This window comes from Vulpes vulpes, unplaced genomic scaffold (genome assembly GCF_048418805.1).
Source record: "Vulpes vulpes isolate BD-2025 unplaced genomic scaffold, VulVul3 u000000677, whole genome shotgun sequence".
In the NCBI taxonomy this organism is placed as follows: domain Eukaryota; kingdom Metazoa; phylum Chordata; class Mammalia; order Carnivora; family Canidae; genus Vulpes; species Vulpes vulpes.
Window position 1 is genome coordinate 208,295 of NW_027325813.1, and position 24,927 is coordinate 233,221.

General features: G+C 52.7%; 2 protein-coding genes across 4 annotated transcripts in view; one reads left to right on the top strand and one right to left on the bottom strand.

The window, feature by feature from the left end:
• GTPBP1 (GTP binding protein 1) overlaps positions 1 to 2,932 on the top strand; it is a 30,245-nt gene extending 27,313 nt beyond the window's left edge. For both annotated transcript variants that reach the window (XM_025984257.2, XM_072746248.1), the window contains one exon: positions 881 to 2,932. In XM_025984257.2, the coding sequence (XP_025840042.1) occupies positions 881 to 955 (75 nt within the window). In that variant the 3' untranslated portion in view covers positions 956 to 2,932. The remainder of the gene's footprint in view (positions 1 to 880) is intronic.
• On the bottom strand, positions 1,279 to 20,278 carry SUN2 (Sad1 and UNC84 domain containing 2). 2 transcript variants are annotated; one of them, XM_072746244.1, is made up of 18 exons: positions 20,003 to 20,278; positions 16,925 to 17,083; positions 15,923 to 16,113; positions 15,426 to 15,563; positions 14,599 to 14,694; positions 14,107 to 14,200; positions 13,095 to 13,165; positions 10,759 to 10,883; positions 8,209 to 8,463; positions 7,732 to 7,809; positions 7,271 to 7,314; positions 6,520 to 6,685; positions 5,933 to 6,154; positions 5,538 to 5,622; positions 5,031 to 5,146; positions 4,719 to 4,886; positions 4,339 to 4,431; positions 1,279 to 2,929 (listed from the first exon to the last, which is right to left on the bottom strand). In XM_072746244.1, exons 2-18 carry the CDS (start codon positions 17,044 to 17,046, stop codon positions 2,816 to 2,818), a joined length of 2,178 nt encoding a protein of 725 aa, XP_072602345.1. In that variant the 5' UTR covers positions 17,047 to 17,083; positions 20,003 to 20,278; the 3' UTR covers positions 1,279 to 2,815. The 2 variants fall into 2 exon arrangements, with proteins under 2 accessions (XP_072602345.1, XP_072602344.1); XM_072746243.1 differs by having other exon boundaries at positions 5,538 to 5,619; positions 20,003 to 20,236.
• Positions 20,279 to 24,927: the final 4,649 nt, after the last annotated feature.

Here is a 24,927-nt window from a genome sequence, read left to right on the forward strand (position 1 = left end):
GTTCTTTAGTTCAGTTAGGACCCCTGTTCTGTTTCATTGGCCTCCCTGCTGCAGAATAAGGTCACAGGAATATGCCACAGTGCAGGTTTGGGGTCATGGGACATGCTGTGGAGAAAATGGTGTGAGAGCTGTGCCTGGAGGGTTCAGTAGAATTTGAACATGCGCAGGTGTGAAGAGGGTACATGTCTGGCCCAAAGGGCACAGCCATGTTCCAGGCACTTGTTTAGTGGTGAAGCTGGGGGTATCTCCTTTGTTGAGAAGCAGTTCTAGATGTAGAGCAAGTGTTGAGTGAAGTAGGAAAAATGAAGTCACTGCGGGTGAGCCATAGGACCAGCTCTTTCCTGGCACATACAGCTGAGAAGTTAACTGGCCCAAGGCCTCAGGGCTGGATTTATACCACACCTGGTACTCTTCTGTGGCAGTTTAACCTTTTTTTTTTTTTAATTTTTATTTATTTATGATAGTCACAGAGAGAGAGAGAGGCAGAGACACAGGCAGAGGGAGAGAAGCAGGCTCCATGCACCGGGAGCCCGACGTGGGACTCGATCCCGGGTCTCCAGGATCGCGCCCTGGGCCAAAGGCAGGCGCCCAACCGCTGTGCCACCCAGGGATCCCTGTGGCAGTTTATTCTTAACCCCTCCTTACTGGCCTGTCCCCACCTCTGTTTTCTCAGCTGTGATGGGGACCAGCCCTGGGTCAGGTGCCATAGTCAGGAGCAGAATATGTTGGGAAGTATGGTTGTGAAACCACCCCTGGCCCTTTAAACAGCTCACTAGAGGCAGTGAATCTGGGGACATATTTTCAGGAAGGGCCAGGACCTGTTCCCCTGAGCTGACAGGTTCTGGCTCTTCAGGGAACCCGTCTCCTTGTGCCATCCCAGCACAGGTACAAGGGACAAATGTCCAGTTCCCGCCGTGGAGTCCAGTTCCGTACTGAAGGCAGACGTGGTCAGTAGTGAAACAGGTAAATTCTTCTACCTTCTGCTCAAGTGGCACCAAGAGATGCAGGAAAAGCTGCCCACTTCATACTGGGATGTCCGTGAGGGCTAATAAAGCCACCTCCCTTCTTCTGCTAACCCCTGAGCCCAGAATCAAAGAGTAGGGCCAGCCTCAAGCCCATCCTGTCCCCCATCCCTGCTGGGTTGTAGTGGAGAAGCCTGGGTTTCTAAAGTTTTAAGTCTTTGAGGCATTGTTTTGGTGCAGAGTTCATTCTCTTGTTTTCCTAAGAGCAGAGTCCGTCCCCCTTGCCATGCCAGATAAAAACTACACATTCCCTGAATCCTGGGCATAATTTATTTATTTATTTTTTGCATAGGCATAAATTAGAATCTGGAGATAAAAAATTCAGAACCAATAGTGCAGCATTTTTGACAGGAGAGCGCAAAACAAAACCTGGTTGTCTGGGCTGGGGCTGGTGCCCAAGGACCACAGGTAGCCTTGGGCCTCATCTTCCTTCCAGCTCCCTCCCCTAGGAGCCCATCTGGGGATCAGCCTCCACAGTAGCCCCTCTCAGCAGCCGGGTTACAAGGAACTGAAATCAGCCAGTGCCCCACAGAACGGGGCTAGGAATCAAGCCCAAAGCTTTTCAGTTAAAAAAGACCTTGAAAAAATATATACATAATACAGCAGGGCCTGCTGGGTCTAAAAGCCGTCTCTTCCCCAGCCTACCACCCCTGAAGGCCGCACCCCCTAGGAAATGAGCCAGAAAGGAAACAATCTGAGAAAGAGCTGAAAGAGTCCAAGGGGGTAGCTGAAGATCAGGGCCCTTAGAGTCAGGCACCTGTTTGGGATGGGGCCCCTAGTACAGACAGACCTCTTCCTACCATGACACCTTAAATGTCACCAAGAGCTTGGGGAGTACCCTGCTCCCCACCCTTTTAAGCTTACCCCAGCTGCTTATAGCCTCAAAAGACCAGTCTAGGCTCCCTGCACCCTGGGGGAATATGGCAAGCTTGCTCTGGGGCATAGGCAGGCCCTAGCAGGAATGAGGAGCAAAGTGGACCCAGGTCCCAGCATCAGGGGAGAGAGAAAGCAACTAGTCCCAGCAGACAGGGAATCCTACAGGCTGGCCCTTGGCCCCTCAGAGGCTCACAGGAGCCAAAGCCTCAAGAGTATGAGAAGCCCAATGGCCCACTTTGACCCAGAACAAATACAGTGTATAGAGGCTTTTTGGGGACCTCACAGGTCAAGCTCCCTTAAGTTGATGGCACTAGACTTCTGGAAGAGCCCGGCTGTCCTGTACAAGGAGTTTCCTGCCAGGGGCTCAATCCCAGCCTGTACCATGAACACTTTCTTCCCAGAGGACCTTACTTCCCTGCCTGTGGATGGGGGCAGCTCACTTGCCCCAGGCCCTCACTCATCCCATCCCCAGCTTTGGCACCTGATTCATTCACAGGCCTACCCACAGCAGCTCCCTGGGTGCCAGCCCCCCATCTTGGTTAAGGGGCAGACAGGTTTCACCCACCTTTGCTGGAACATGTCCACTCATTGCTTCTTTCCCTGTCTCAATCCCCCACAATATGCTACATATATACATCCTCCCAAGAAGGGGAAGTAGACACCCAGTGCCTGGCACAAGGAGGACAGAGAAAAGGGATGCTGGAACTTGCTGTCCACCTCAAGCTGTCCTGCTGCTAGGAAAGCCCTGCATGTTCTTTCTCAGCTCCATTGGGCCAGCGGTTCTTGCTCCTGGAAGTCAGTGCACTGGTCAAGCATGTGGGGAAGAGTGGCAAGGGTGCTGCTCTCCCACTCCCAGAGAAGGGGGCACATGCTGAGAGGGGCTGGCCTCCCAGCTGGCTGGCCACAGCAGAGAAGGCCTAGTAGGTGGGTTCCCCATGCACCCGGAAGCGGTAGATGCAGGTGTATTCAGGGTGGCCCCAGTTAGTCAAGATCCGAAGCTCCACCACCTGGTATGTGGCCATTTTAGTGTCCTGGGTAGAGAAAGAAGGGATTAGGAGTGAGTGTCCAAGTCCTCAGACCTCACTGACAGGAGGACAGGAAGGAGGACAGCCATGCCCAGGGCCAGATGCACTCCCCCCACCCATAGGTCTCCACAGAGAAGTAGACTTCAAAGCCCCTATCTTCAGACCATGGAGCAGAATTTCCACCCTCTGAGCCAAGGAGCCCCAGGAGCTTCAGAGGTCCTCTAGGGGCCACTGACCCACAGCCACATAAAAATGGCCTTGTAGTTGAGGACCAGCTAGATTCATCCCATACTGACAGATTCACACGAGTTATCACTGTCAGTGGACAGAATTTCCTTTTACTCTGAAATAGAATTTTTCTTAAGTGCTCAGTAGGCCTCTATCCTCTTTGCTCAAAAACTCACATTTTTTAAGTAAGCTTTGGAGCAAAGTTCCCTGGGTTTGATGCCAATAGGCACAGCGTTTTCCTGTTCTTCCTGTCTCCCTCTGGCCTTCCACACAGCCTCTTGTCCTCTGCCTTCTCCTAAAGGCTCAGTCTACACACATGCTGAGAAGTCGCAAGCACTCCACTGGCTCAGTTATATAGACAGAGCTGTCAGCTCCAGGGTGATATCTGGGTCCCCTGATGGCTCCACTAGACTGTTCCACAGTTGCCTCAGACTTGGTGGCCAAACCCCCTCCTGCATTAGCCTGCCTCTTGGCACCTGGGAGCCATCCTCACCTTCCCCCTCCCCTCTTCTGTCCAACCTGACCCTTGGCCTCCCACCTCCTCACACTCTCTTTCTGCAACCACTTCCTGACTGGTCTTGTCCATTTCTACACAGTCATAGCGATCTTCCTACAATGCCTTGTCACTTATCTGTCTAAAACCTGGCAGTGCCCAGCCCTGAGGGCCAAAAGTGTTTGGCCTGATGGCTAGGCCTGCCTCTACAGCCTCCCTTCCCACCACTGTCCCTTAATCATCTCACCCAATTCTTCATCCCTGGTATACTGCTTAAGCCCCCTGCTCAGCATACATCTGGGCTGCTTATTAGAACATTGATTCCTTAGGGCTCTTAAAACCTAGGAGCCTATCTCCCGGGGTAGAGACTGGGAATCTCCATTTCCAACAAGGGGCTGGGAGACTGATGCCCACTCAAACTGAGGCAAACAGCCTCCCTCTGCCCCCTAGCCATGCTGCACTGCCTGAAGCCCAACTGGGCCACCCTCAGACAACTGCTCTAACCGGGATGGGCCCTCCCCTGTGCAGACATCTATGTGGTACCTCTTCCATGCCTCTTGAGCATGGGAGTCTGTTCCCTACCTTGAGCTCTGGGAAGGCAGGGGCTATACTTTTTCTTGCCCTAAGCCCCCGGTGCCTGGCCCAGGGTAAGTGTTCAGAATGTCACCTCTGTTAGCATAGCAGCGTCCCATACCTGAAAATAGAAGGTCTGAATGGGCTCCCCATCCTGGTCATAGGTGAACTGGCCAAGAAGTGTCCCCTCTTGCTGCAGATCTTCATCAAACCCCTGAGAAGAGAACAAGGGATGGAGAGAAGATCTTGCTCTTAGAACAAGTGCCCTAGTCCCCCAGGGAGGAACACTTCCCCTTCCTGCTCCCACACTGGTCCCCTCCCACATGAGCAGATCAGGCAGGAGCCTTGGCGGGACTGCAGGGGGCCCAAGCCCTGTGCCCAGTTTCTTCCAGCACAGCCTAAGATAACTGGGACTGGGAACCATTTCCCACCTTGCCGCACTCTTCCTAATATACTCCCTCCCAAAGACCAATCCCAGCTTTATCCTTGGTAGAGACTCACAAAGATGGAGAAGTCCTTGGGGGCACTGGAGATGGTGCTGTTAGGCGACAAGGACTTGGGGACATGCTCTAAGGTGACAGCAGTGGGGCGGATGCGGGCAGAGAGGCGAACCACGGCAAAGCCCTGGGGCCCCTGGAAGGCCCAGCAGTTGCCTGGATGCACATCTGGCTGGAGAGGAAGGAAGCTGGGTCAGCATAAGGCTGGTGACAAAGCTTACGCTAGGCACAGCTTTTGCTGACCCAGGATGAGAGTTTCCAGCTATGTAGGTGACTCTGCTTGGGGCCCCTGCTGCTGCCCTCTTTGGGTGCCTACCTGGAGGATGACTCGGGGCGACTGGGAGTGATACCACAGAGGGATGCCGAAGAGGCTGAGGAGGGCCGTCTTGGTCTCGTAGGTCTCGGAACACCGAGTGCTGATAACACTAGCCCCTAAGTCAGGAAAGCAAGGCAGTGTGGGCACCTGGAACTGAACCCTAGTGGGGGGTAGGGGGAGAGACCCATACACCGGGGCATCTCACCAGCTCAAGGAACCTAGGCGGGGATGACTATTGTCATGTCCTCTCTGAGGCTGGAGGGCAGATGCCCCAGACCTAGTCTGTATCCCTCAACTGTACCCAACTACAAAGTAACTGTAAATGTCAGCTTCTCCCTGGGCAAGAATGGTGTTCAGTTCATCCAGACTTCTCCAAGCTTATTCACTTGCCTTTGTTGTGTTTTGTGCTGATCTCAAGCCCCACTGGCCTAGCACCATGGCTGCCCCGGCAGATGCTAGAGGGCCAGCCAGCATGGGGACTGGGCAAAGGGTAGAGTGCACACACACCTCCTGATTCCAGAGCATAGTCCACCATCCCGATGCGGTCTTCACTGTAGCGCTTCAGGGCCTGGTTTACAATGCGCTGCACCTGCTAAAACAGGCATCCATGCGGCTGCCATGAGAAATACTCTTCCACCCTGAGCCCCCTACTACTGAGGGCCAGGGACCCATGAACAGGCCCCTCCTATCCTGTACCACACACTGGTGTTCAGCCATACGGGCCACATACCTAGGTGTACCCCACCCCTACCAGCCCCAAAGCAAACATCAGAGCCTCTCGCATGTCACTTAGGCCTTATAACATACCATGAAGCTGGCAGTGTGGGACTGTGCAGGTCTATGGCTCCCAGGGAGAACACTATGTCAGGGTGGGTATGTTCCAGGGGCCATACAGTCCTCACCTCCTCTGTCACCCCAATCACGCCTTCCTTCTGCAGCGTTAGCCCCAGGCTGGCAGCAGCCTCCCTTGCTGACTTGCCCTGCATCTCGGCCACATGGGCAAGGATCTTGTTCTCCAGCTCCTGCAGCTGAGCTTGCATCTCTTCTCGTTGAAGGAGCCCAGTGCGGGTTCCCCCACCTCGGAGAAGGAACTGACTGACCCAGGCAGGAAACTGAGACTCCACCTAGGGACCAAAAAAAAAAGGTCTCTGAGAGGCTCACAGGGACAGTGTTGCTGTGCTGGCCCAGGGCAGGGTAGTGCCTGGCTAGAGTGGAGGAGGTAGGAGGGAGCATCAGCCTGGGAGGGGAGGGCCAGCAGATCCTGCTAGCCCACATGGAGGAAAGAGTTGTGAACAACCCTCCAGGTTACTGAAAACAAAACAGGAAGAACTCTTGTCAAAGAAAGCCAACATCTGTGCCAAATGCCAAGCAGGGACCTGGGGGACTAACTGGCCACCGGGGCAAGAGGCTCTTTGCCACATAGGCTTTTAGGGCAGATACTCTTAGAGGACAGGGTGTTCAGCAGGGGACTTGGATGGTCCCAACTTACATCATCCCTCACAGCCTGCAGCTGCTGGGGTAGGAGGCCCACTTGGTCTGCCACCGAGCTCTGCTTCAGGCTCAGGGCTGCCAGTTCCTGCCGCAGGCCTGTCAGCTGACCCTCCAGCCGCCCCAGCTCCTTCATAGAGTTCTCTCGGAAGGATTCTTGGGTCATTCTACTCCCAAAGAGAGGAGAAAACAGTAAGCCTTGGATCTCTGGTGAGGGGTAAGGCCATGCTGAAGAACACAAAAGAATCCCCTAATTGGCTCCTGATAGAAGTGTGTGCCCATCATGGACAGGTGAATGCAAGGCCCTACACCTGGGGACTCTGGCTGTAGAACATAGCTTCAGTGTCTACAATTGGTCTGATCCTGAAGAATGAATTCTTATCCTGTTACCTTTCTAAACCCAGATCCATAGTTCACTCTGCCTTGGCCTTTCCCACCCCACCCCCACCCCCACATACCGCTGTCTGGGGCATAGGAAGGCTGTCTGCATGAGCCTGTGCACAAAAGATGGTGTATCTACACATGAACCCACAAATCCCAATTCTCTTGTGGTGGCCCCCTTCCCAACCTCTTCTTTTACTTAAAGGATAGGCTCTATGCAGGTGTTTCTGAGCTAGGTTTTGGCTATCCCCTCTGCTTAGAACACAATCTGAACTCTGCTCTGGGGCTCTGCGCCCCAGGCCTGCCTCGCTGTTGGCAGCGGGGAGAGCAGGGGGAGGAGCAGGCCTAGGCCAGATGGCAGTGCCCATTACCTTTGCCACTCAGACTTCAGTTGCTGGAGTCGAGCCTCTGACTCCTGTAAGCCGGAAAAAGGGACAAATACAATAAATGCCAGACTCGGAGCAATTGGTCTCCCAGAGCAGGATCTGTTCCCTTTGGAGTCTGTTTAATCACAGCCCCACCTTGGAAAACCTTAAACACCTCCTAGTCAATGTCCTTAGGGAGAGCCACCCTGCTGCCACACTTACACATTCATTCATTCACTCATTTATTTGGCATGTTATACCCAACACAACAGGCCTCTTGAAAGCAACCCTTCATCAAGCATGCTCCAACGCATCCCTGCGAAGCATTTCAGAGCCCTAGGGTTCAGCTCCTGCAGAAGTCAGGAGACTACACCCCTACCCCATCTGGTGTCTAAGCAGGCACTTTGGGAGAGCCAAGCTGTCTCAGCCCAAGAGCAGATGTTGAACTGGATCAGGGCCCCACCAACCTGGGAGGCCTGGACAATTTTCTTAAAGAGGTCTTCCAAGTCTTGTTGATGCTCTGCTCTCAAGGCGACCAGTTCTTCCTGTCAGACATAGGCGAGTGTCTGAGGTTTTCTACTGAGTTATAGGCAGAAGAAACTTAACCACCAGTAAGTGGTGGGATTGGAATCTGAACCAGGCCTGACTGTAAACTTCAGGTCCTGGCCTTTATGCTCCAGTGCTTCTTGGAAACACACAAGACTCCTTTGATATCTACTGCACACCTGTTGTGCCAGGCACTCTACAGTCTCATGCTCTCACAATCGGATGGTGGAGCGAGGGTAAACACCATAGCCTCCATTTTACATGAGGGAACTAAGGCTTAAAGGAGGTAACTCCCAAGTGACACACTGCTGTCTTCATGTCAGGGTGTGTAGGGGCTCCTCCCTCCCCCTATACACCCACAGTGTCACCCACACGCCACTTCGCTCACGCTCAGAGACCTGGATCCGAGCAGCCGTGTCCCTGCGGAAGTCCTCCTTCAGGGCAGCCTCACGGCGGCTCACCAACCCCTCCAGAAGCGCCAGGGTGTCCTCCTGGCTCAGGCCTACGTGGCCTCCTCCACCAGTGGCCCCTTGCCGCAGTTCCAGACGTTCCAGCCGCATAGCCTCCTTCTGCCAGTTGGAGGAAAATTCAGCAGCGAGAGCTTCCAGGCGCCGCTCCAGGGAGTGTACCCGGGACAAGATGCGCTGCTCAGTCTGGCGGGGTAGGGAGGGAAAAGCCATGAAGGTGAGTGACCTAGGACGACAATGCTTCCTGAACAGAAGGGAAGAGAATCCCAGAAACACCCGAATGTGACACACGCTGGCTCTGAGGACAGTCTGTGCCCTGCAGGTAGGTGAGTACACCAGAAGGTAGGGTGCCGTAAGTCCGCTGACACGACAATGCAGTACACATGCAGACACATGTGGTCTGGGAGGGTTTGATCCCCAAGGAGGAGTGTGTGTGGGCCAGGTGTGTGCACACACATCCCTCCCCAGAGACACTCCAAATGGAGGGACAGGTCCAAGCAGAGAACCAGAAGGAGCTGCAGGGGGCTGCGTGGCCTGCTGAGCTAACCCCAGCCCTCTCCCCTCCTACATGTGTGCACATGCTGGAAAGCAAGGGGTCAGGGGGTTCAGTTGCTAACCTCAGCAGCTCCCACTTTGTCCAAGAGAACTATGGCTAATAGACAAAAATGTTTGAAAAGGTTTGCTTTCTTCTCTTTAATTGGAGGGCCCAAGTAAAGAGAATATAAGTCATTTGGACTTGAGGGTTGCTCCTAACAGCATGCCATGAAGTTTGAGAAACTTGCTAGCTTAAGAACAAAAATCTTTGCCAAGAGAAAAACTAATTTGTCAACTGTCCATTAGAGACAGGGACCTCCTGGGTGCAGAAGCTGCTTCCGATTTTTTAAATCTTTTAAAGTAGACTGTGTATTTGCAGGACTCAAAAAGCAAAGAGTTAAGAAGTCACTCTTCTGGGGCACCTGGATGGCTTAGCTGATTAAGTGTCTGCCTTTGGTTCAGGTCATGATCCTGGGGTCCTGAGATTGAGGCCTGTGTTGTGCTCCCTGCTCAGCAGGGAGCCTGATTCTCCCTATGCCTCTGCTGCTCCCCCTGCTTGTGCTTTATCTCTTTCTCTCAAATAAATAAAATCTTAAAAAAAAAAAAAAAAAAAAAAAGACACCCGAGTGGCTCAGTGGTTGAGCATCTGCCTTTGGCTCAGGGCATGATCCCGAAGTCCCAGAATCTAATCCCACATCAGGCTCTCTGTGGGGAGCCTACTTCTCCCTCTCCCTATGTCTTTGTGTCATACATACATACGTAAATAAAATCTTCTAAAAATGTTTTAAAAAGTCACTCTCCTAATTTGTGTCCCTATCTACCTGGTCCCCTCAACTACCAAACCAACGATTTTCATTGGTGTCTTTATGTCCGTGTAAGCGAGTACAAAGATATACTCTCCCTTTTCTCAGAAAAGGTGGTCCCGAAATTGTATTTAACATTTTTACTAATGATTAAAAAAGGGAAAGTTATAATGCCAAAACAGGTCATTTTAATGAAATGGTAACATGAGGGTCAGGAAAGTAATATCCACCAAAATAAATGATGAAAAATGTGTTACTCAACTAACTATTCAGCAAGATACAAGCAAAATTCAAATATATTTAGGGAGTAAAGAGTTTTCATTTTTGCATGCACACACTCAAATTGTCTGTGTACCTGTTACCCCCACTGGACTGCAGGCTCCCTGAGGACACAGCCTGGGCTGCAAAAGTGGCCCTTGTTCTATCTTCCTCCCTGTGGCTTTGCAGGTACTCCCATCAAGAGCTGGAGTCTATGTCCCCCTCTTGGAATCTAGACTGGCTCTAAGATTGACTTTGGCTTAGAATGTGGTGGAAAGGACAGTTCTGAATCTAGGCCTTATTTTGCTCTCATGGAACCATGGTCAGCTGCCATGAGAACAAGACCAGGCTATCCTGCTGGACGAGAAAAACACGTGTGGAACACAGCCTGCTGGGTCAGGCCTAACCCAACCCACCCCCACTGACCCATCAACCAACTGCAGACACGCAGGGGAGCCCAGCCTAGCCACCCAGATGATCCAGACCCGTGAGCTAATCAAATGCTTGTAGTTTTAAGGCGCTGATTTTAGGGGTGATTTACTTGTAACTGGCAACTGACCAAACAGCACATTATTCATAGAAGATGCTTAGTAAATGTTTATGAAACTACTGAAAAGGAACAAAGACAAAATGATTTGTCTCATCCCTCTTGTTTTCTGTGCTTAAGATGGCAACTAACTTTGGGTCAATTTGAAGTCCTATTTAAGCACAAGCAAACTGCTCTCCTGTACCTCCACCACAAACAGTAGAGAAAGGGGTACCCTGGGAGACAAGACAGTTTACCAGCAAGGACCGCGCCTCTTCTCAGCCCCATATATAAGGTGTAAGGGCAGGGAAATGAATTCCAAATGGGCAGAGTGAAGACCCACAACTGTAAGATACTCACCTGGAAATGGGATGCATCTCTGGACTCCCACACATCATGCTGCCTGCTGCTGCCCTTTGCTGCCCACCAGGAAACCAGAGCTGGGTGGAATGTCTGCAGCCCATAGGGGTAGAAATACCAAGCACCTGTACAGAGGACAGGGGGTCATCCAGGCCATGGGCCAGGCAGGAAGGCACAGCTGCTGAAGATGGCCTAATGAACACAAGTTATTAGCAGCTTGTCTCATTTCTGTGAGCTGTGCTGCTGGAAGGCAGTACGGGGGATGGAAGTTCCCATCATTCTCTGAGGCAGCAACATCCACCTGACAGTCCCAGAGTGTATGCATTCGCACATCCCTCAGGAATCCTCATTTTTCTGTAGACAGCAAAACTTGGAGAACGTGGCTATAATAAGCTAGGGATGATCCTGGGGTAGAACCAGAGGCCCTGATGGTGGTTCTCAGCCCCAAATGTCCATCAGAATCACCCAGGAAACTTTTAAAATACCCAATATCTGGCCCCACTGAATTCACTGGACTGAAGAATCCCTCTCTAGGTGAGGGTTTTTTTTGTTTGTGTTTTTTTTTTTTTTTTAAGATTTTGTGAGAGAGCAAGTAGGGAGAGGGGGAGAGAGGAAGAAGCAAACTCCATGCTGAAGCACAGAGCCCTTTGTGAGGCTTGATCCTATAAGCCCGAATCATGACCTAAGCCAAAACCAAGAGTTGGATGCCCAACCAACTGAGCCACCCCAGTGCTCCTGTAGGTGAGTCTTAAAAGCTCCCCAGGATGGGCACTGGGTGGCTCAGTTGGTTAAGTGCCTGCCTATTGATGTCAGGGCCATGAGTTCAAGCCCAACTAAAGTGGACCCTATGGGAAAAAAAAAAAACAAAAAATAAAATAATAAAAAAAATAAAAAACACCTCCCCAGGTAATTCTAATGGGCTGCAATGCTTGAGAATCAAACAAGACAATAAGAGGATGCTTTTGGGGGAAAAAAAAAAAGGTGCTTTTGATCCAAGACCCAGCACAAGGCTACAGCCACAGTGACACTTGCATCTTGCTTTAGGGGTCATCTGTCTGCTTGTGTTGTAATCACTCCTGAGCTATGCACATGTGTGTGTGAGAAGGAATGAGGGCCCCTAAAAAGCCATATTAGCCAGTGGGTCTCCATCCCGGTAAGACCACACTCGTCACACGATCATTGTGAGCAAGTGCAACAGGAAGCACCCCCTCATCGGGCTTTTAGTCAGTCCCTCTGGACATGCCTCACTAAATGCACTCCCTGAGCAGGCCATTCCACCAGCCTTTCAGACCCTCCACACTCTCAGCATGTTGCTGCCAGGACATCAGCTCCATCAAACCCACAGTGAAATGCAAATTAACAGAGGTAACTCATGAACAAAACACTATACAATTGTAGAGCATCATTATTTTTAGAGTGATGCCCAGTTTCCACTGGAAATGAACAAGCTGTTGTAACAGGAAACAAAAAGGAAATGAAATCAACACTTGGAAAATGTTTCTACCTTGCTATTTAATAAATACAAGTTGAGTAGATGCTAAACCTATAAAACCAACTCAAATAATAAACTATGGTCTCTATAAATTGCAGATTGATATAATCATTGAAACCCTGGGGGCAATAGAGGCAACTCCTATAGAACTGTGAGACTCCTGTGACACGACATGTCGAATTACAAGCTGAACACAAAATATATAAACAATTACAACTATGTAAGACACATGAAAGTCCTAGGATAGAGTTTGGAACAATGTCAAGCAACTTGTAAATGAGCTCTGTTAGTTATAAAAAGGCATTCTTCTCTTTACTACTTTGTTTTGATCCTGAAGATAAAGATTGAATTTGACATTGTAACAAGAATTCACTCACCTAGACTACATCCTGATTTGGAATGGAGAGGAAAAGACTACTAATAACAGTGTAGTAACAGTGTTTTTACCCAATAAAAGGGGTAAAAACATGTACTAGGGCATGTTCTGACCCAGGTGGCTCCAAGAATGCTCTAGACAGGCCAGGCAGTCCAGTGCAGCCACCCAAACAGGACAAGATCAGTGGTGGATTGGGGCATACCCCTTTCACCCCGGGACACCCTCAGAATCAGCATGGGTCAGTGAGGACCCAGGAGAGCCTAGGGCCTGGGAGTTGCTCCAGCTCAGTCTGATCCCACTCATCCTGCCTCATTCCCTTTCTTGTAGGCGGTCACTGTCGCTCTGGTTTTCCCATCTCTACTCAGCGCCAGCCCCCACCCACCCCGCCCTACCCCTCGGGCTCAGCCAGCACCATTTCGGCCTGGCATGCTCATGCTACCCCTCCCCTGCAATGCCGGGGAAGCTCACCATAGGTCAGGCCAGTCATAAGCAGCAACAGCAACAGAAACCACAGGAATGTCTTCACAGATGAGAAGCGCCTAGACCACAAGAGGGGATGGCAGGGAAAGCGGGGGTGGGGGAGGATGAGGGTAGTGGTCAAGAGGGCATTCGGGCCTCTGCAGCCCCATAGGGAGTCTGCAGAGGCTTTTCCTGAGTGCTTAACTGGAGCTGGAGGGGGATGCCCTGGAGTGTCTCATCTTGCCAGGGCCGGATTGGACACTTTGGAGATTTCCCTTCAGGTCTTAGAATAATGGGGAGAATTATGACTGAATTTTATTGATGTTATTAAAACAAAAAAGTGAGGTCTTTGAAAAACCTGAAATTTTCATATATAGAGGTCCTCCAAGCAAGCAATTCTAGAAAAAAAAAATACAACTCCTTAAACACTATTTTAGAAAAATGAGGAACCTTCTTTTGGTGGCACAGATCCTCTTCTCAGCACAGCTGGCCAACCATCCAGCCAGGATTAACGACCAGAGGACCCTGACTTCCTGGCTTAGTTTTCTTTCCTGGCTCTGCTGGGTCAGGGACTTGGGAAATAAACCCACAGCATCCTCATGCAGCACCTTTTCCTGACTTCTGAACACACAGCAGAGACTCTGGGTTCTAGACTGGCACGAGGCCACGAAAGAAGCTGAACCTCCATGGAAACACCACTTCTTGGCCAGAGCCTAAAACCTGACTGGCAGGAGGCAGGCCAAACTCAGAAGTGGTGGGATGGGGCTGGCATTTAGCAGGAAGTACCCAAGAACAGGAACGGTAATTCCAGAATACTTCCTGAAGAGCTACTGGTTTGGAAAACACCTGACTCAGTCCCATCATCTGTCAGGCAAAGAGGGGCTCCGGGGAGCCTACTGCATGTTCAAGTAGACTGGGACAAAGACCTTCGGGGAAAGGATATATATGGGTTTAGAAGCTTTTTTGGTCCCTTCTGTCTCAGGGCTTCTGGATTCATTGTCAAAGTGGGGGTCTTGCTTACCTGGTTAAAACGAAGACATCGAGAAGAGAGGCGGCTGTCGTCAGGCGATACCAAGTGGTGCCAACCCACCAGTAGAGGAGTCCAAAGAGCCGGCCTAGGAGAGGGACCAGCAAAGCCTGAGTGTCACCCTGAGCCAGTGGCCTGCAGGTCACGGTTTCAGAGCACTGGTCTCTCCACCTGCAGCCCTCTTTGCCCCTCCCCCCACACTGATGTGCCAGGGCTCCTCTGCCCTGTCTGAGGCTACCCTACTCCTCCAATTCCACCTGCCTGGTCTGCCAACACCCTCCGTCCTGCTCCACGGCTGCTCCTGCCCTTCCACTAGAGAATGCTAGACTGTTACTATGGCTTCTGATTTCCAGTGATTATTCCAGAATGAGCTTTCCCTGACAGTCCTATGGTCTCTTGGTGGAATGCCCAACCACAGGGAGAAGGGGGGAGGACGGACTGCCATAGAGAATGGAAATAATCATGCACAGAATAGCCAGCACCCACCTGGAGAAGTGACAACCATCCAGAAACAAGAGGCTGCCCAAGAGACGGCGTTCCTTAACCGTGAACCCGAACTATGATGGTCAGTCTCCGAGTACCCTGCAGGGACGGACAGGTCACAGCTCAGTCTGTCCTCTTTTTTTTTTTTAGATTTTTAAAATTTATTTATTCATAACAGAGAGAGAGAGAGAGGCAGAGACGCAGAGGGAGAAGCAAGCTCCATGCAGGGAGCCTGATGTGGGACTTGATCCCGGGTCTCCAGGATCAGGCCCTGGGCTGAAGGCAGCGCTAAGCCGCTGAGCCACCCGGGCTGCCCTGTCTTCACTCTTAAGAGCCCAAGGATAGGGAGACTATCCTATTTGTCTTCTCCTAGAGACTGTGAGCTAAGACCACACATCATTCTCCTTCGCATCCCCCGAGTGTCGCACAGGCCTGGCACCTAGCAGGTCAGTAAATGTCTGTCAGAGGAACAGAGTGATAGGTTTCTGACACATAATTTCCCCTGAGCTTCTTGTCTATGTCCCTCTCCTCATCTGTAATCCTCCAAACCATCGTTCAGAACTGGACTAAAGGGGTCAAGCCCCATGTTAAGTACTTGCTGGAAGTGGAGATGACAGTAGGCTGCTCCAACCCTGGGGACAGGGCAATCACAGTGTGTCAAGGGCCACCCTGGGCTTGGGTTTCAGGGTGCCACGGTGCCATGGCGGGGGAGGCCCAGCTGGTCTGTGGAGAGGCCGCCCAGATACTGTGTGCTCTCTCGGGCTGTCAGGAGTCCCCCTCCCCAGGGTCCCCAGGGCCTGCTGGAGTGTTGGCTCCCAGGTGTCACCTACCTGCAAAGTCATCCTCAGAAGAGTAGCCCGAGGAAGAGCCCAGGAAGTCCTCAGAGCTCTTGTCCTCAGCAAGCCCGTTGAGTTTGCTACTCTCCGTGCCACCTGTACCCCTCCTCCTTCTCACCCGCAAATCCTCACCTGGGGAGGGAAGAACGCAGGGTTCTCCTGGGGCAGAGGGATGCTCCCAGGGGGCTATTCTGGAGGGCCTCGTGGGTCACCCTGAGGAGCATCTGTGATGGACAGCCGGAACTGCCCTGAGCTGCTCCCGAGCTCCCTGGGTCTCCAGGCTCAGAGCAGCTCCATGGCTGCCTTGCTGTCTGAAGCAGCCCGAGCGGGTCAGGCACCAGGCTCCTCTTTCCAAGGGTTTCTGAAGACAGGGAGCCCCTCCTCCGGCCCAGCAGCAGTTAGGACACCACTCAGGGGAAGATTTTCGACCTTGAGTTTCCACTAGAAGCAAAGGAAGCAAAAGCCCCAGGAGGAAGGTTTCCGATACTCACTCCAGTAGGGGTCACCATGCAGGTGATCATCTAGGATGGAACTCCTGGCAAGGGAGGTGGCCCTGGGACTGCCAAAGTAGGACTCCCTGACCACTGACTCGCTGTAGTAGGAGGTGTGTGCGTCGGAAGAGGGGCCCAGCTGTGGTGCTGGGGAGAGGCGCTTCATGTTGCTGGATTTCCTCTTCAAGGTCCTGTGGGAGTTCAGCCGGGAGGGGAGAGGCAGGGAACAGGCAGGTGAGCCCAGCCAGGAACAGGAGAGCAAGTCGCTGGGCCTGCCTCTGGTGAGTGGGTCACCCTTGTTGCTAGGCAACTAGCAGCTCCCAGCTCCTGACTGTGCTAACCACAGGTGCTTTCTCTGCTCACCATTTCCTCTAAATCTCACCAGCAGTTAAGGGATGAAGTCAGGATTCAAATCCAGGTCTCTAACTTCAAAGCCAAAGTTTCTTCTCATGCTTCTTGATGTATTAGCAACTTCTACCACCCGCTGAAAACCCAGACCAACCCAACCTGGCCTCCGAGGGCTAGCGAGGGCTAGCCACAGCCTCATGAGCTGTTATCTGGGCCTCATATCTGCAAGCGGGGCAGGATGAGGCGGACGCCAGCTTTAGCTCATTTACCATGCCCCTCAGACTGGGTCCTCTCTCCGGTTGCTTCGCTGGCCCTGCTGAAGCCTGCATGGGTCTGGAGAGGATGGTCAGAAGGGCACAGCCATCCATAGCAGAACGGGTTCCTGTGAACCCCACTTGCAATTTGGGGGTTTCTGGCCTGGTTTATTCTTGAAGCTGCCCCTCCCCACTTCCTGTTCTCTGAATGTGAGGGCAATAGCCTGGCTTACAATAGGGGGAGAAAAATCAGGAGTGCTGGATCCTGGCATCCTCAAGGGTGTGAGTGTTCCCCCTCATCCAGACATGGGCATCTGATCTCTACTTAATGAGGTGGTAACAGGAAGATGCTGTGCAGGTCAGCGTGATCCACGGTGGTGGGGGGACGGCAATGCCCTACCTGAGAGGACTGTCTTTAAACAGGGTGCTCTGGCTCCCCATCACTGAGCTTCCTCCACTGCTGCTGCCGCCATCATCATCACCCTGGGAGTAGCGCGTGAGGCGCTGGCTTCGGCGAGACATGACAAGGTAGGATGGGGACCTTCCTCCTGAAGAGAGTCTTAGGAGAGAAAGGAGGACATGTGAGGCCTGGGTTTGTTCTCAGCTCCCCACTGGGGACCTGCTTCCCAGGGAACATCGGTCCCTGTGCATTCAACCCAAACAGCCTGAGAGGAGGGGACATGGAGTATTTATTAAGCATCCCCTGGCACCCACCCTCCCACTCTGCCTCGGGCTCACTTAGTACCTGGGTGGCCTCTCATGATGCTTCCCACAAGCTTTTCTAATTTTTAGTTTACCTGACTGCTGAACTGATGAGACACAGAACCCAACCTTCTGCAACCTTTGGCACATAGCAGAGCACATAGAACATGATAGGCATGCAATAGATGCTAACTGAATGCCTTTGATCGCTGCTGCCATGCACAGACCCTCCGGTCCAGCCATCCTACCATGCTGCCCTCCCCCTAGAACCGTGTGCGCTCTTTCCAGTCATTTCTCTTAAAGGAGACACACTTTCTTTTCCTTGTATTTGTACTCATTGATTCAGGGCACCAACCCAACTCGGACTGGAGAAAACCTTCTCTTGGTAAGCTCCCCCTATACATCCTGAAGGTGTGAAGGCTGTGTCCCCCAAGTGGTTACTGTACTGCAACATCAGTGCATCCTGACAGGATGGTGACAGGGAGGACAAAATACTGTGTGAAATGCCTCCTAGGTACCTGGCTCCTTACACCCATTTCTGATCTTTGTGAACACAAGAGGTACCATTACTGTCATTGTGCAAGGGAGGAACCTGGGACACGGAGATGATTGGTGACCATGCCCACAGTCACCCAGCCTATGAATGACAGAGGCAGGGTTTGGGCTCAGATGGGACAGGTGGCACAGCCTGGGTCTTTCCCCTTTACCATAAAGTTTTCAAGTTGCTTAAGGAATGTGTTGTATGTCCCCAAGGAGAGTCTTTAATAGCTTCAAATATGCTCAGAACAGGCTGTAGACAGAGTTGTCACACGACAGATACTTGTTAACAAATTAACAAAACTGGAAGGTGGAGCAGCAGTGTGGGGTTACAGTCAATCTCTGCCGGAGGGAACAAGTCACCACGTAGGGTGAGAAATCAAGGCTCTGGAATTGATATCTAGGACTCAAAGGAGGTCAAGGTGAGGAGACCAGGCCAAAGGCAGCATTCATTCTACAACCAGAGGAGGATTAATAAGCCTTTCAGATATAGAAACCCAAATGAAAGAAAAAGAAAGAAAGAAAGAAAAGAAAAGAAAGAAAAGAAAGAAAAGAAAGAAACCCAAATTCAGAATCTCAGATTACCAATGTAAGGAGTCTCAACGTGGTGCCTTTGCTGCCCAGGTCACAAAGTCTTTGTTATACTCAGGCCTGCTCAAGAGTCCCCAGTATTTGTGACTTATTATCCCTTCTAATATTCCTGGTGGATATTTAAACTGTTAGTTCCCTAGGTAGTGCAGAGGGCACAGACTCGAAGATTTCCCAACTCAAGACTGTGGAAACCAGAAGGTCTGGTTAGTCCAGCTGGAGAATTCTAGAAGGTCCTCTTATGAAAAACAAGCAGCCTCATGTCTTGGTCTTATTGGTGTTTTCCCAGCTGAGATGCCCACCTGGCATCTCCCTGTGGTTTTTAGCGGGTGTTGGTAAAGGGACCAACTGGTCGTCATCAAAGCAGGAAGTTAGCCTGGGTCCTTTTCTATATCCCACTCCTTATAAGGCAATTCCACCCTCATGACTGCCCTCCCCACCTGAAAGCTCCAGATGCCCATATAGGCTCCTCCTCTTCGCCCCTGCCTGCAGAAGTGGATGAAGCAAGCCTTCACCCTGGGGCAGAAACAAAGCAATGTTTCTGCCAACTCAAGCTGCTGCTGGCAAGAATATAAATATTCAGAGGGAGGTGTATGGGGTGGGGGTGGGGGGGCGGGGCGTGGTAGGAAACTGTCAGCAGTCGGCACCCTCCTCCACCCTCCCAGTCTCTCCTGTAGTCCCCAAATCATGAAACAGTTTGCAACTGAGTCTGGGTTTCAGAAGATGAGAAAGGTCAAAGTCTGAATCCTCCAAAACAAAACAAGAGCCTCTGGGAGCTCAGATCTTTTGCATATCAGAAGACCCCACCCTCACCAACACACACACAATTCAGAAACCTTTAAGTATCCCTCCTCACTTCTGAGGTGAACCACTTCCGTTTCTCAACTCCACCTTTCCCCACACCCTCTCCACAAACTTCTACGGCAGTACCCAGCCAGTCTTCAGACTTAACCTAGATCTTGGGCGTCTTCCACGGGGCGTTTTCACACTACTTTCCCTCATGGGGCCTGTAAAACGCTGCAGGTGCTAACTCCCTTCTCCATCTTCCCTAAAGGGCTGAACCTGCAGAGACGGGACTTTTGATTTTTTTTTAAGCAACCACGCGCCTTCCCTGCGGTTCTGCTCTAAGTCACACTCCCGCCTCCTATTTGTTTGGTTTCTTTTTTTAAGAACGGAACAGAATGGGCCTTCCTCCTATTCCCAGAGTCTGACAGGCAGAGGCAGAGAACTGCCTGTCCCTGGAAACCGCCTGCCTGGCACGAAAACACAGGCACTGCCCTGGGCCGGTCCGAGGGAGCCCGCTTCTGCTCCCCTCCTCTCGGGAGGCTGTGCCCGGGGAAGTCCCGCCTGGAGACATCCGCCCTGCGGGCTGGCCAGGGGGCGGGCTGCGGGGATGAGTCAGGGCGGCTGGCCCGGCCCGCGCTGGCCCTTCCCCACCCGCCCAGGGGCGTGCGCCGGGTGGGGCTGGAGCGCGGCCCAGCTTGGCCAGGGGAGGAAGGACCAGGCCTGGGCAGCTCGGCCCTGGCCGGAGCGGCCCGACGATGACCCCGGGGTCGGGCCGGGCCCGGGCGCCGCGGAGAGGCGGGCGCGGCCGGCCCACCACCCTTTGCCCCGCTCGCCCGCCCGCCAGAGGCCCACGGCCGGCGGTTACCTGCTGCCGCGGCTGCTCCGTGCGGGGCCGTGGGCGTCCGAGGCCCGCTGCGCCGCCCGGGCGCGCCCCCTTCCCGCGTCGGAATCCCGCGAGCCGCGCTCGGCGAGGGGCCCGGGGCGCGCGGGGAGCGGCGGAGCGGGGCGAGGCCAGCGGGCGGGACGGCGCGGCAGACAATGCGACCCGCGCACAACCGCGCTGCGCGAGTGGGGCCGGCCGGCGCGCGCGTGGCCGAGTGTGTATGTGTGCGCCTGCCAGTCAACGCTGACAGGCCGCAGCCCATTGGCCGGGCCCCGCCCGCGTCACCGCCCACCGCCCCCGCCCATTGGGCGGTTTGAACACAAAGGCCCCGGTTCGCTCCGCCCGCCGCGTGGGCCCGGGGGGCCCGGTGTGCGTCCCTGGAGGCCGCGCGTGGGAGGCGCGGGGGCGGCGGCGGCGGCGGCGGGAGGGGTCTGGGCCGGGCCGGCTGCGCACTTGACTCGGCCTGGTGGCTCGGAACACCCGATCCGGCTCCGAGCACTGCCTGGGGAGCCTCGCCCCGCCCGTGGCCCTGCGGCCGCGGCGCCCCAGCGCCCCGCGAGCCGACTGCGAGCCGCGGGCCCGGGGCCTGAAACGCCGCGGGTGGCGGGGGCGCCACAGCCCGTCTGACGATGGCCCAGGGAAGTGGGGCGCGAGGGGAGTCGGAGCCCCCCGGCCTCAGGCCCAGCTGGAGGGGCAGGGAGTAGTCCGCCCTCGGACTCCCCGGAGGCGATGGGGAAGGCTCGTGAACGCCTGCCTGGCGCCGGCGTCTTTGTCCGGTTAGCCCGGCCTTCCTACGCCCATTTCAGAGATAAGGAAACACGTTCATAGAGGTGTTAAGTATTTGCTTAAAGTCGCAGCTTAGAAAGAGGCAAAATTGAGATTAGGAGATTCTCTTCACATCCGAGTCTGATTTTTCCGCTTTAGGGTTGATTTTGGGGATTCCAGACTGGCAGGAGGGCCTGTCATTTCCCGGTCTGCCCCCAGGGCCTCCAAGTTTCACTGCAAACGTTTTTCACCACTTTAAGGAGAGAGTTTGGTACGTTTGGTACTGAGAAGGCAGGGCTGGTTACCTCTTCCTCACTCAGATCTGTGCGATAGACAGTGAGTCAAATGGTGCCTGACACCAGCAGCCCTGCCACAGGCCAACTTTACAGATGCAGCAAGTGCTCAGCTCGGGAGAAGTCATTTCCTGTGCAAGGTGTTCTAAGGGTAACTGTGGTTATTTCGCTCTTAAAGCACCAAGAGGAAGACACAAGAAATTACAAAATCACTGAGACAGGACAGGAAGGTGCTGGGGGTAGAGTGAGGAAGAATGAAACCCTTGTGCTAAGTTGACTCCAGACAAAAATAACCCTCCCTTCCTGGGCCTCTTCTTCTTCCCTTTTGAAAAGAAGAGCCTCACCTGTACTTCCAGCATCCTGAAGGGTTAGGCGGCAAACCCCCTGAGGACCAGGCTGGCTCTCCAGGACCTCTCGGGGTGCCTGGCTCATGGCTGAATATCTGCTGATCATGGAATGAATGAAATGAGAACTCAAATCAGACGTAGGGCCAGCTTCCAGGGGCCTCTCTTGACACCTTCTCACCTGGGAGCTTAAAACCCCAATCCTGACCTATTCAGTTGCAGTGGAGTGTCCATAACTCACCACCTCCCCTGCAGGCCTGTTTCACTCTCCCAGGATCCGAGCAGAAGGACCCTTTCCCGGCCTTCTGCTGATCTCAGGCAGGGGCCATGCCCACAGGCCCACTGGTGACAGGGCCCTCTTAAACTCTGCTGCCTCCCAGAGCCAGCAGAAGGTGAATAATGGCCCCAAGGAGAGTAGGTCCTAATCCCCAGAGACTGTGAATATTAGCGAAAGTGGAAAGTCTTTGCAGACGCCATTAAATTAAGGATTTTGAGATAGGTATCTTGCATTATTAAAGTGGCCCTAAATGTAATTACAAGTGTTCTTTAAAAGAGAGGCAGAGGAGGAGAGGAGAAGGCAGCATGACCCTGGAGGCAGAGATTGGAAGATGTTGCCAAAAGACAAGGAATGCTGGCAGCTCCCGGAAGCTGGAAGAGGCAAGGAACCCATCTTTCTCCTCTAGAGCCTCAGGAAGGAGCATGACTTTGCTGACACCTTTATTTTGGTCCAGTGATTTTGATTTTGGACTTCTGGTCTTCTGAACTGTGAGAGAATGCATTCCTATTGCTTATAAGTCACTAAATTTGTGCTGACTTGTTATAGCAGACACGGGAAAGTAATAAGAGCCCTTGCGGAATTCTTGGCTTTACTGTTGGGGTCTCCCATGTTTGTGCTGTGCCCCTATACCCATCCTGTAGTCACTAGTGTCACCCATCAGACTTGTGAGATCACATGCAGACCTGTCTCCCCCTCTGGGCCCCTTGTCTGTCTGCTGTCTGCTCATGTAGCAACTCTCAGCCGTTTGGGGCTTTTCCCTTCTCAGCTGCCATCCATGTGGCCAGCCTTCCCCCAGTTCCCCTCTCTTGTTCTCTGCCTCATTCTTGCTCCTCTCTTTTTTCTCATCATTTCACACACAGTCGCAGGGTGGGAGGTGGACAACTTCACCCACTGGAACAAGGTCTCAGTGGCTGACAATGCAACCACTGCAGTGGGGGCCACGTAAAGGTTTTCCTTATCATTAGGCCCTTTTGCCTTGGTGGCCCTTTCCTTAAAAAAACAAAACAAAACAAAAAAAAACCTTAACCCTTAAACTTATATGTTATAATCACATTGGCAGAAAGATGACTGCAAACTAGGCTTAATTTGCTTGTAAATATTTATTATTATTATATGGAATTTTTCTTCTGATGTTAAAAGGATAAAAAGGAAACCATTTCTGTGGGCTCTGGGTGCTGTGGCTGCTCTGCTTAATAGAAAAGTTGGTCCCACACTAGAGATGCTAAGGAATGGCTCAGCCAGGGGAGCCAAAATATGCTTCTGTCCCAGCCCCGGCCTGCCACAGGGCCCACCTAGGGTTCCTGGGCCATACAACACTTCCGCTTTCACCTAGAGCAGCCATAGGCAGTCTCGCATTGGTGTTGGGGTGATAAGAAGCAAAGAAGACACGGACCTGTAGCCATGACTCCAGAGCAGATGGCCCACTTGCTTGCTTTGTGATCCTAGGGTGGCTATTTTCATATCATGAGTCATTTTCTTCATGTGAATAATAACAACTGTCCTGTGTGAGTTTGTACAAGTCAGCAAGGCCCCCTGGCCTTTTGTTTCCTCAGGTGTGAGGTCAAGTGAGGAGAGAAACTGCTCAAACACAAAGGCTGGAGATCTTTGGGAGGATGAGGGAGTTGGCTGCTGGTCTGTCCTGGGCTTGTAATCAAGTCGGGGAGCTTCTCTGTGCTTCCAGAGACCCAGGCTCTCACATGGAGGTGGAATGATCTGTGAACCTGTCTGCCTTCTCCATGACTCCAGACTTGTGTGCCAAGCACTGGTCCATAGTCAATACTCAGTATGCTGGTGTCAGAGGAACATACGAGTGACAGTAAAGCCTCTAGCCACCTCGCTGCTGCCAAGGCCACCTCCACTCTTCCTCCCTGCTGTCAGCATGGGTCAGGAACCACGGTGTCAGCGTCTGTCATTTAATCACCCCAAGCAGAGTGTACTTGCTGGGGGTGGGGTGGGGAGGACTTTAATGTCAGGCTTCCTGGCAGCAGGAACACGTTTGGCAGCTATGGAGGGGGATAACCTCAGAGGATCTTGGTGTCTTCCCACCCCTCAGGGGTTGTTTCTCTATCTTCTTGGGGATCTTATGTGGGCTCCCTACTCCACCCTGCCCTGACTGGCATCAGGGCTCCATATTTATGGGATCTTTCATCCCAAGACCTCAAAGAGCTCTGTCACCTGGTGGCAAGCGCAGTAAAGCATGTTTTATGGAAGAGGAAGGCCAGTCCGAGGAAGGAAAGGTGCTGGATCCAGGTTACTAAGTGGGATAGTCAGGCGCCAGGGACTGAACTTAGGTCCCTGGCTGAGATGGACATTCCCAGCTCGGCTCTTTTGGGTGACTGTGCCTTAGTCATCTCTGTCCCCTTACGCCTACTACAGGACCAGGCTCCTAATAACTGCTCAATAAACATGCATCAGCTAACTGCCTGACTGCAGCTTCCCGATCTTCAAACACCTCACTCCCTGGTGTGGCAGCTGCAGACCCCTGAGCACCCACTTGCACTCTCGGGAGCTGAGCCCTCCTCGGCCTCACCCAGGGCCCCTCCCACTCCCACACCTTTGCTCAGGCAGTGTGCTGGCCTAGAAGGCCCTTTGCAATGCCTGATGAGATTCTACTAAGCTTTCAAGGATGGGCTAAAATGTCACTTCACCCATGGAGGCTTGTTTCCCTGCTTCCAAGTTCCCAAGTCAGAAGGGATGGCTCCTGCACGGTGCCACATTCCTCCTCCCCTCTGTCCAGGCACTTTCCATGCTGTGTTCTGGAATGGGAATAACAGTCACCCACAGCCCCCCAGGGATAGCATGAACGTTAGTAGGGCTCATGCCCCTCAGTGTAAGTTTTGGTGATCACTCGTTGCCCCCCCTCCCCATAGCACCTGGACATATGGAGAAATGGCTTGCCAGGGCCTGTGCAGTCAGAAGGAAAGTCAGGGGTGGTGCTGGGGCCTCCAAGGGCACTGGCCTATGAGTCCTTATTCATGGCCTCCTCTAGAGGGAGTTGTGCAGTTGCTTTCTCAGTCTTTTGACTAAGATCAAGTGTAGAGGGACTTGCCCAATATCCCAATATATTGTGAGGCTGTATCTCCTAGAAACTCTCAGCCCCTTGACGCCCCCACTAGCTGCTCCACCTGCTGTGGGGGTATTGTTGGGCCAGTGGTTCCAAGCATAGGCTTGATACTCAGACACTCCAGGTGAACAACATAGGCCAATCATTGAGGCTTTCTCAATGTC

Bases quoted from the DNA above. Each gene is read 5' to 3' on its own strand.
- SUN2 (XM_072746244.1), bottom strand. From the start codon at position 17,046: ATGTCTCGCCGAAGCCAGCGCCTCACGCGCTACTCCCAGGGTGATGAT. The intron at 16,114-16,924 runs GTAGGGCATTGC...GAACTCCCACAG, and splicing joins TTTAAAGACAGTCCTCTCAG to GACCTTGAAGAGGAAATCCA. The intron at 2,930-4,338 runs GTATGGGACGCT...TTCTCTACCCAG, and splicing joins TTCAGACCTTCTATTTTCAG to GACACTAAAATGGCCACATA.